Consider the following 11,347-nt stretch of genomic DNA (forward strand, 5'->3'; position numbering starts at 1 on the left):
CAGCTTCACTTGCAAGGTGACAATTCTGCAGGCCCAGACCAGAGGTACAGTACAGGACCCCTGCCAATAAGGACGTGGACCTATTTTAGAGGAATTAAAAGTTTATAGCTGTTTTGACTTAGGCAGGAGTGAAACATAGTCATAACTGAGATCCCTTATTTGCACAATTTCATCAGCTTAACCCATCCCTCCTGAGGATGTCCCTAAAATGTAGGGGAGTGTTTACTAAAGCAGGCATGGAGTCATAGCTACTGCAGAGAGGGAGCAAGGGGAAGGGCAATTAAAGGAGGGAGTGTGATGTGCTAAGATTGTGGCCTGTGAAACAACCTGGGAGGAAAAAGAAGAAAGTCTCTTGATGAAACTGTTGTCTAAGCTGGAAACCCCACTGCAATCAATACTGATGTCTCCTCACCCGTTCACTAAGGAGAAATCTGGTAGCTATTAAAAGCTTTTAAGCAGCTATTCGTCAGCAGACCTGGATATCCCTGCTTAGCAGAACACAGGATGGAGTGAGGGGACCAACCTTCCCATGTGGTGTTCCCCATACAGAGCAACCCCAGGCCACAGTCCAGAACCCAAGGAAAGGAAATGCAACCAAGGTAGTCTGGACAGAGGACTTCCAAAAGGCTTGTGGATCACCAAGAGGTTTCAAGCCAAGACCCGGAGCGGTGGGTCCTAAACTTTAACAATTCTTTTTTTTTGTTTGTTTTTCTTTCTTTTTCCCCCAGAAGCCTCCAAGGCAAAATTGATGTAAGATACTAAGGGAGAAACACCCAATTTCAGGCCAGGAGCTCTGTTCATAGAGTTAGATGGACTTTGAACTTCTCTTTTCTAAAAGAATGTAATGACTGTGGTTCACACTGTTCCAGAGGTAGGGAAGCACATATTTTCACAGGTCACTCAGACTGAAGTGGCAAGGGTCAGTCACCTGCTAGCTCTGTTCAAGGTGTCTTCAAAACTGCTCTTGCTGGTGTTGGAAACTAATGCTTTGAAGCCTCTAGGATAAGAGCAGATATAAAAGCCAGTTTTGGGGATAGGTTTTCATTTGGTGCAACTATAGCATTTCTGGCTTTCTACAATAGCCAGCATTTTGTGTGTTTGTCAGCTGTGCTACTGGACACTGTATTGAACCAGAAATTGGCCTTTTATAGCTCCTTGGTTTGCACCTGTAACTGCACTAGTGAGCACAAAAGGTAAATGTGTGGGATACATAGACTCAATTCTCTATCGAAAGGAATCAGTCCAACAAACTTCTGAAGAGTGTTTTTCCATCCTGTCAGTAAGATGAATGAGGAAACTGAATCGGAGCTCATTGACAAAATGAAAAGGTCTGGACCTAGGTGTGAACAGAATAGAAAGTGCAAAGGCTCTTCACTCTCCTATACAACCACCTCATCTGTTTCTGGAAATCAGCAATTTCTTTTTTAATGAGTTTTCTTTCTTTTGGGAAAACAAAGCAAGACTGTAATTGGGTGTTTCTCTTTTGTATGCTTGTTCAGAAGCCAGGTTTTTCTCAACCCCTTTGACAAACATTCAGGGATCCTTCCTTGGAGGAATCTGAATGAATGTCCCTGGATCATTTAACATTCTCTCCAAACTCTGGCAGCAAAAACCCACAGTTCCTATTTTCTGGATGTGAGTGGTTTAGGCTCTTCTTTTGCAAATGCAAAGCTTAAGGTTATTTATGAAATCTCCAACACCTTATCATTGCAAATGAGTTACACATTTCCTCTGAGGACCTGGACCCCTCCTTCCCTCCATCCCTCTGCTCTGGCCTCTCCCTCTTCTGTTCAACATGGGTGAATCATCTTCATTAGCAAAAGAACAGGACATCACCTTCAGTGTTTTGAATGACAAGAAAACATTTCTGGGAAGAACGTGTCAGTCTGGAACATTTGAATCCCAAAGGCCAGCAAGGTGATACCTTCAAACATCTTCCTTGGCTAAACACACTTGTTATTTACTGACTCTCTTATTTTGTTCTTTCTTTGCCACAGGAAGTATTTCCACAGCTGCTGAGCCCCAGAGCGCAAAAGAAATCCCTACCTATGTAAATGGTTGAATCGAGGACACCAGTATATATCTGTATCTAAAAAAAAAAAGAGGAGAGCTCACTGCATTTGAACTTTTTAATTCTTCAGATGACAAAGGGTTTTTAGCTTTAAGCCTGTGCATGTGGACATTATACTGAGACCATACTGGAACTGCATTGTACAGGTGTTCAATTTTAGTGGGGGGTGGGGGAAGAGGAACTGGAACCACTATTCACTCCTGCGGCCCTTACCCTCACCCCTCCACTCTCTTTTTTCTGATCTGTCTCTAATTTGTAGAAAATTCATAATGATATAGGCCAAGAATATGCATGGGGGTCTCTTCTTTAGGGAGAGGGATGGGCTGGGATGTGGGGGGAGAAGGGCTGGGGGAGGTGGGAGGGGGCATTTAGGGTTCTTGGCTTTAGATTTAACTGCTCTTTTAGCACTTGGGCTGCGGACTTTCATACAACACACAAAAAATCACACTGGAGTTTAAAGGCACTGAAAATATTCTTGGTCAATCTGATTTATGTCTTTGTTTGGACTCTGCCCTTCATTCCTCTAGTTGCAGCTGCTGCCTGTGCCCCACAGCTGCGAGGAGGCTTTCTTAAACAGCTTTTTTAGCCTACTCACACCAAGGCACCCCACTGATAGCACTGTTGAAAGATAACTTCCTGCCTCCTGACCTGGGACGAAACAGAACTAGCATGCATTACGGAAGGGAGGTCTGTCCATACTGCACTTGCAGGAGGTTATTGCCAGCATGAACTTACACTGTACTTTGTACCAGCCTTACACCTTCAATTTTGGCTAAGAGAAAGCCCTAGTAACACCCTCAGCTGCATTTAGTGCTGATGTTTGGATTTTTCTGGGGAAGTCCCAGGAGATCTCTGCCTTTTGGGAGTCACCCCAAGGACTAATTTTTTTTGAAAGACACCTTTTCTATAGAATAGGGAGAAGGGAAAAGTCTACATGCCGCCTTGTCAAACCCCTTTGGCTGCAGATCTGCAAACTACTACCACTCTGGGCAGAGGAGGGAGAATAAAGGCAGATTTGGCCTGAGATTGTTGCCAGGCATTTTGAGCCCCAGAACCACAAAACCACTCTTGTACAAGATTTGATTTCTTACCAATAACAAGCTTGTATCTTTCATTGCAACTAGAAATGAGGCTGCAGGATGTGTTCACGTGGACTATGCAAGGGAACAGCAGGAAAGCAGGCTTAGCGTACTTCAAACAGGTCATCCCAGGACACTGGATATCTGGCTGAAGCCTAACCTATGGTCATCACAGCTGTTGTTTTCCAACCCAACTCAGGTAAACCTAGCACCAGGATTTTGGGTTGAAATGCAAAGAGAGAAGAACAATAACCAATATATGCTTAACTACGTTAGGTGAAGGCGAATAGAGGGCAGTACATAATAAGTGTAGCACACTTAGGAGGCACCCCAATTCCTGACGTGAATGGATTTTGTTCAATAGACATTGCACCTGAGTTAAAAACAGGAGAAAGCAGCGTTGTTGGCATTACCCAGAGTCCTGGGGTGGGGGTTTGGTGGTTGTGATGGGTTTGAATTTCTCTGTCACAAAATGGGCATGAGCCCCAATCAACCTACTTGCTGGCAAAGAAAAAAAATGTGAGAACATTAGACCCGTAGTATCAAAGGATAATCACAGCACAGAGTCCTCTGCGTCTTTCTGTAGTTTTTCTGAAGGCAGGTAGAAACACAGCAGTTTGTATGGCTTTGCTATTGTGTTTGCAACTACAGCTTTAAGAAAGATGGGAAAGTTTTGGCAGCAACTGCATAATACTCCCCACTGAAGTCCAACATTAGCCAACTTATTTTTATAGTAAGCCAATCAAAAAGTTTTCTTAGAGTGTTGGAACTATTTCTAATTTTGAAATTACTTTTTTTGATGTACTTTTTTCATCTTCTTTTTCCCTTTCGTTAAATACAATGTAGCGTAATGTATAATTGCTATTGTTTATTGCTTTTACAGTCATATTTATTAAACAGATTATGTCTCTAAATGAAGGCCTGTGGTTTTGTTGCTCATTTTAGCTCTCTGTCCCTGACTGGGATCACTAACAAATTAGGAAGGAAGGAAGATAACTTCAAAAAGAAAGGGGTGTTCAGTAGAAGTGGGAGAATGCGGTGATAGTGTGCTTCTGAAAATATAGTTCTTAGAAGCAAGATGCCAATATGAAGGTAACTTTCTCAGCCCTCAGGCAAAGGGCTTTATAAAGTGAAGCTTGGTATTGTGATCTCCATTTTATGGATGGGGAAGCCGAGGAATGCAGAGGTGCAATGCTGTTTTTCTGGTTTCCAGACAGTCAATGGCAGAACTCTGAGCAGCTCCCTGGAACTCCAGCTCTATTCCCTGCCCATGGTCATCCTTCCCCATACACACTCTCTGTTAAAGGTTCCTTTAAAATATCTTTTTGACTACCCTTTTGCCAACATTGATAAAGGAAGGTCTAAATTATTCACATCACTGCTTAATCAGGTTTTACATGTGAAGAAATTGAAGCACAGGAAGTCTCTGTCAGCTTTCCAGATGACAGTGGATGCATGTTGCTCAGAAAAAGAAAGAGGATGTAACTCCTCTGCTTTTCAAGTCAGGAAGCAACCAGCGGATTATTCTGCCTCTTATAACTGGCTTCTAGGTCAGTTCTCTAGCCTTTTTTGTACCCCTGGCACAGGAATTTATATACACACATAAATAGTCAAAGACCTGGGGTTCAGACATCATCAACAACCAAGACCATGGTATTGCACGTCAAGTCCAGGAATGATGAGTTTGCTTATTGGAGGAGTGTGTGGTTTTCACACCCTGGGCAAATCCCAGTATAATTACAATTACCAGCCTAAAATGCTTAAGCAGACACTGCAGCCTTTCTTCACCTTTCATTCAGGCTTGATGAATGGCTGGTGCAGCTATGGCCAGAGTGCAGGTGACTCAGAGATATGTGTGTAGATGTAATCTGCTTTTATAGTTTTAAGTGCCCACCTGAATTATCAGGCATCTGTTCTGGCCATAAACAGTAAGTCTGATTTTGGCAAGCATCTCTAAAGCATTTTCAGATCATTCTCTTCAGCTTGTGTGTGTCCCCAGGCAGAGACTGATTGTTATTTGTAGTTGTTGTTTTCTGGTTTGTATAACACCACAGTGATGCACTGCTAATCGCTGAACACTCAGGCAATAGACAAAGAGTATATCAAATACTTACAAAATCCAATACGAATTTTCTCAGAGGATATTATCATACCTTGAGACAATAAAAAAAGTTCATTATCCTTTGTCAGAAAGAGCAAGGAGTAAAAATATGGTTAAAAACTCAAATAAAATATTTTCCTAATTTGATGTTGATTCTCTGCTATCATCTGAACTGCCAGAACACAGACATATGGATGGGACAGATATATTGGCTTCAGAGAGATTTATACTTCTCCACCTAGCAGCACATTTAAGCTAAACTGCTGGATTGTGTTTCCTGGAAATCAGTAGGTGTTGGTGTTTAAATACTTTTGAGGATCTGGGCCTCAAACAATTGCTTGCCGTTAATGTGTGGCTACGTTTAATTGCTTAAACTTTTGCTGGAAAGCAAGACCCTTAAAGCACTTGCCGAAATGCTTATGCAAATGAAGCAGGAATTTCCAGTGACCCTAAATGTACCCTGTCTTGGTCCTGTCAACTTCTACTGAGAATTTCTGACAATTGCATTTAGCCTGGTACCTAGAGCTCATAACAAGGGATTAGTATTTTATCTGTGTGCTGTCATCTCTCATTGAATGCATGGAAAGTTTCCTTGCCATATTATATCTCTAGGTACATTCAGTGTTTGACCGTCACCCCTTGTTGCAGAGCTACCATGTTCATGACATTTAAAAAAAAAAGAAAAAGAAAACTTTATTTTCTCTCAGTTAATGAGATGCTGTCCTTGCATTTCTCCATAAAACAGAATAATAAAGCACGTGAATAAATAATACTTGAGCTAGAACAGATCCGTTTTTAAATTAATGTTGGTATGATCCTGGCCATAATACCCAGAAGAAAAGACTGAAGTCAAATTGTTTTCTGAGTGACAACATCAAAGTGCTATCATGTACCAAGTCATGAGTCTAAGAGATAATGTTTCATCTGCAGTTTTAACTTTAGCTTTTTCCTTTCCCTTATTTCCTTTTGGGGAGTATGGTTATCTATTACTGTTCCCTGTGCTGAAAGCAGGACCTAGAAGAAAGCTGTGGTGTTATATATTTATCAATGTGAGAACTGCAAGATGTCTTCCCTGTTGTTTGTGTTGTGGTACAGCCACCCCAGTGCTAGGTGCTGTATGCACATGGGCAAGAGAGGTGACATTGTAATTGGATAAAATTAACAAAATATAAAATTAGCAAAATAAGGGAACAAGTTTTCTCACCGCTATGTTGCAGATTGAGTCTTACATTGTAATCTTAGCTCATTTTCACAAGTGGCCCTTAACCAGACCTTCTCTATAGGAAAAAAAAAAAACCCTCAGCACTATGTATGAGAGCTCTGAATGAGATGGACAATCCAGCATCTTGCTTTGGGCAACCTGGTCTAGTGGATGGTGTCCCTGCCCACGGCAGAGGGGTTGGAACTAGATGATCTTTAAGTTAAAAGTTCCTTTCCAACCCAAACCATTCTATGATTCTCAGTATCACTAACAGTAGCCAGGATATTGCTTGTGTTGTGTTTCATATTCAAATTGATTGTATATAAGGATCTAAACCATAATCATTTGTCTGACCTGTGAGGTGTGGTATCCACCAAACTGCAGAGAAAATAAGCTACAATCTCAAAGTTCTGGAGTTTTTATAACCTTTTATGGAGAAACCCTGAGAGAGAAGGGTGCAAGAGAAGGGCTGTAGCAAAGCTGTTAAGAGGAGAGTCACGACTGACTGCCTTCAGTATAACACAGAAGCAAGAAAAAACCCTCCCTTTTTGTCACAAAATTCTCCTCCAGAATTCCCTAGACAAAGCTGGATATGGCAGCGTTTCTGGGACTGAAACTGCCCTGGCAAATAATTGCTCCCCAGCCCGAAAGCGTGGGCCGCTCGTCCCATGGACCGTGTCATTCCTTATCGTGCCCCCCATAGGCAGCTGGAGGGCTGAGCTCTGAAACACCCATTGGACTGACAGCTGCCTCCGCTCTTGCCGCTTGCTGCGAAAAGATGAATAATGCATGCAGCACATTTAAATGTAGTGTTACAAAGTGCTTTAAGGGAAAAACCCTTCGATTATTAACCCTGCCTGCATTGGAGGAACATCTTTATTCTGTCAGTGCAGAGAAAGCCTGAACTGAGGGGCTGAACCCTTGTCTCCACACCAGGAGGGTCTGGGATGCAGCGTGTCTCCATCTCTCTGCGTGTGCGCTGCGCTCCAGACCCAGGGTCCCTGCCGGGGCTAAGGCAATCTCCGTGCAGAATCCAGCTCTTGGCATTTTGGCTGAGGCTGGAAACCTTCCTTAATGTCTGTAGCACGTACAGACCTTACACCAACTGCCCCTTCTGAGTGATTCCTGCCCGATGTTACCTCAGGTGAGTGGATGAGACTCAGTGCTGTTGAGGACTAAATGCTGTACATCATGTGGAATATTTACACCAGATGATTCACAACAAACAACACTTTTTCCCACTTCCCACACCTCCCTAGTCCCACCCAGGGAGTGTGAGACTTCAAAACTGTAATCCTCCTTCATGCTCCCCTGAAGCCACAACATGTCTGCAGCAGAGACCTGAGGTTTCTTCCCTTGCTTCTGTGGCCTCACATGTGAGGGGAAGGCTTTTGGTCTGAGCTGCAATCCCCTAACCAGCTGCACCTATGCGTGCCTCTGGGAAGTGCTTGCTCAAGGGACCCAGAAGAAACACTAATAAATGTACAACCAAAATCCTTCTTCAGACTCTGCTGCAGAGCCACAGGACCGGAGAGACTGATTTCTTGAACAAACTCTTGGAGTGGGCTGCTCATGGAGTAGATTTTCCCCTCCTGCCACATTGGTTTGCATAGATAAAATTGTTTTCCTTTATGGGTGAACTTTCAGGAGTATCATTGTGTTAATTATTTATGTGCCATTAGTGACTAGAGGCCCTGGCACTCTGAACTGTCACAGGATGAAAGACAACTTGTATCCAAAATAATTTGCAGTTCAGGAAGGAAATTTTCAAAGCCACAGAAAGCAGTTAGTTTCCCAGCTAATGTTTACACTTTGAAAAACATTTCCTTAATGGACGAGAGAGGCCCTTCCTGAGTCCAGAGATATTTTTCCTCACTTGAAGTCCTAAACCAGAGCAGTTGGGTTATTAATCTCACTTGCTATCACGTTTAGCTAAGCCTGAACCAGGGTCAGAGCCAGTGTGCCCATTGGAGCCTGGAAGCGGCTGCAGCGGAAAGCTCCGTAGTCGGGCTGCCGAGGGTGCCCCATCGGAAAGCCTGACCTGACCATCCGCTTTAACTTATTTTTCATTACTGGATTTTATTTTTTTTCCATGTCTTCATGCCATGTTCACCTGAAAACTTACCCAAAGACTTAGCCCACAGCCTTCAGCTGTCCTCAGAGTTTATCTGTAAAACAGTAGCACTTATTTCCTTTACAGTGTGTTTTTTTTAAGGTTCCTCAGCCCTTTGATACAGTTACAAGAAGAGCTCATTTCTTCTAAGGCACAATCAGGGCTATTGGAGTTAACTTCAGGGGAAAATAAACACTAGTTTATTTTCAGCAACACTTTGTTGCTGAAACTCCTCAAGCACTCAGTGTGTGTTATGATATAGAAGACTACATTTAGCAGCTCTTAACAAAAATGACATTATACCCATCCCTAGCTATCTATTTTGCTTTCCTGTTAATCTAAATATTTTTATTAATTAAAAGCAATTATTCTTTTCCTTGTAATTATTGCACCCTTTTTTCTAATTTCAAAGAATGTTCTGGTTTCAGTGAGAAGAAATTTACCTTCAACCCTTAGTTTTGCTTGAACTTTTCCTTCATGTATATAATACTTCTCCTAATTATCCTTTTTAATTGAGATGATAATGCAGAAGGCAGCCAACATTATTTTGTTGACTTGTTTGAACTAGATTCTAAAAATAGATTATTGTATTGGCTCCCTTTTGAAATTTTGATTTCCACATTGTGCATAGAAAGATACTAACATGCATTTTTCTCCAAAACTTACAGAAGAAGAAAGCCCTATATCTTGACAAACAAATAGTTAAGAAGGAGAAATTATGAGTATTTCTAGCTCTGGAGTTGGATCCCACTTTCAGATCTTACCATCTTTTCCCTAGTATTCATGAAAAATCATGCACAAATTAAATGACAGAGAAGCTAGGACTCAAACACCTGGGGGAATAATAACAACAGCAACAACAATAACAATAATACCTGGGTAAATCATCATCATAATAATAACAACAACAACAAGCAGCTCTCTTTTTTTCTCCTGTTTCCTTTTTTACTAGATGATACCTGAAAGAGCATTAACATCATCTACAGAGAATCTCCACCAGCTATCCACAGACACCTGCTGGCTGGATTAACTGGACACTAGCTAGCCTTTGATTTTGGCATCTTTGAATATTTCAGTGCTTTTCCAATGACTGTAAAGTGTACAGTTAAAAGGAGACTTTTAGAAGCATACGAGGACCCCTTGTGTGAGTTCTGGTCATATTTTTCAAAGAACTAAAAAGGCTTTCTTTTTCTTGAAGAACAGATGAATTTAAAAGATTTGTTATAATGCCAGCCTTGAGAGACCATCACAGTTGTCAAGGCCCATTATCATTCAGAATTTGGCAGCAGATCTGAAAGATGAATGTATTTATCTTGTGAGCATTTCCACTCACATGGCCTTATTGCCTTATTTAGACCCTCATCCTGAATGCTTGAACTCAGGGTGGAAAAACTGTAGGAATAAACTCCACAGCTCAGGTGCTGCATGATGTTGGCATGCAGGCATCTGCAGAAAGAAAAGAAGGAAGGGGCCTCCAGAGACAGAGACTGTCCTGGGAGCTACCCTTCCCTCCTGTAATCCACAGGAATCCCTTTCCTCATTGTCTTGCCAAGTCTTGCTCTGACGCGATGGCCTGAGATGGCAGGGAACCTGACGCGGTGCTCCGTATGGTCCCTTCCCATCCGATACCCCTGTGCTGTCTTCTCCAGCCTCCTTTCTCACAGGCATCGTAGCTGAGCAATTTTCAGCTGGGAGAGGGGCTAAAAGGAGGGAATGGAGAGTCATGGTGAGGGTAGAGAGTTTTGTAGCAGAATTGTGTTTCTGTCTCAAGCCTTTTGGCATTCCTCCAGCCTCAGTGTAGGCAGCTGCTGTGGGAAGGACTGATGCCGTTTGAGGTTACCATTGCCCTGAAGCAAACCCTCAGCTAAGGTAAGGTGTGGAAAGCAGTGAGTCATACAGCACTAGGTCCAGCTGAGGAAGTTCAGGCATGCAGCTGAAATCTTCCTCCAGAAAGCTCCTTTAGCCAGGAAGAGTCGGGGGTGCACTCCCTCTTGACAGCACTGTCTGGAGTTCAGCACCCTGTGCTCAGAAGCCCTATCCGCTAGTAAATTGTGTCACTAATTTCTCACACTGCTGCAAAGGCTCCTCCTGAGAAGACTCGTCCCCTGTCTTTCCAAGCTGACCCTCATTTTTTGCTGATTAATTGCTAAGAAAGCAGCACTGGGGAGTGTAATGCAATCCCCTCTCCGTATACATTGGAAATACCTCATTGCTGTGTTTTTAACATCAGACAGCTTATTTTTTTCAAAAATGAAGTAACATTGGAGAAAGCTAAATAAACCCCCCCCCCCCAAATCTGTCAAATTCTTATCTTTAAATTGTTACTATTTTATTGAGAAATCAGTAACTATATCTTTTCATAAAACAGTTTGTCATCTTTTTCTTTTTTCCTAAGACAGCATCTTAAAACCATTTAGAAGACACTTACAGCAAAGAGGAAAAAAGACCAGTTCCCTTTATCACAAAATTTTACTGATACAGATTGCCAGACTGCCTACCCTCCTGAACCTTGTTCAATCCTAAAACATCAGCATATTAGCAGTTTGTAGATTTTGAGATAAGTAATACCAACACTATCAATAATATGTATAAATGCAGCCAGAAGTTTCCTCCAAGGAAATAACTCTGTGAACATTGAGGATGATTATTAGCATTTTTTTTTGTTTGTTTGATTAGAGTTCTCAGTTGTTGCAAATGTGGTCATGATTATCATATTAACCAGCAGACACATTAATTACCAAAAGACAAACCTGCAGGTTACTACTGCAATGAAGTTAGTAAA

The 11,347-nt window shown here is 42.1% G+C and overlaps 1 protein-coding gene across 3 annotated transcripts in view; it reads left to right on the plus strand.

Annotated features, from left to right (window-relative positions):
- SORCS1 (sortilin related VPS10 domain containing receptor 1) overlaps positions 1-4,064 on the plus strand; it is a 301,203-nt gene extending 297,139 nt beyond the window's left edge. Inside the window, exons 27-28 of one of the 3 annotated variants that reach the window (XM_075757976.1) lie at positions 550-668; positions 1,998-2,363. In XM_075757976.1, the coding sequence (XP_075614091.1) occupies positions 550-668; positions 1,998-2,054 (176 nt within the window). In that variant the 3' untranslated portion in view covers positions 2,055-2,363. Of the gene's footprint in view, positions 1-549; positions 669-1,997 lie in introns of all 3 variants that reach the window. The other 2 variants (XM_075757978.1, XM_075757977.1) reach the window with 2 other exon arrangements.
- Positions 4,065-11,347: the final 7,283 nt, after the last annotated feature.

Source organism: Balearica regulorum, chromosome 7, assembly GCF_011004875.1.
Source record: "Balearica regulorum gibbericeps isolate bBalReg1 chromosome 7, bBalReg1.pri, whole genome shotgun sequence".
Lineage (NCBI taxonomy): Eukaryota > Metazoa > Chordata > Aves > Gruiformes > Gruidae > Balearica > Balearica regulorum.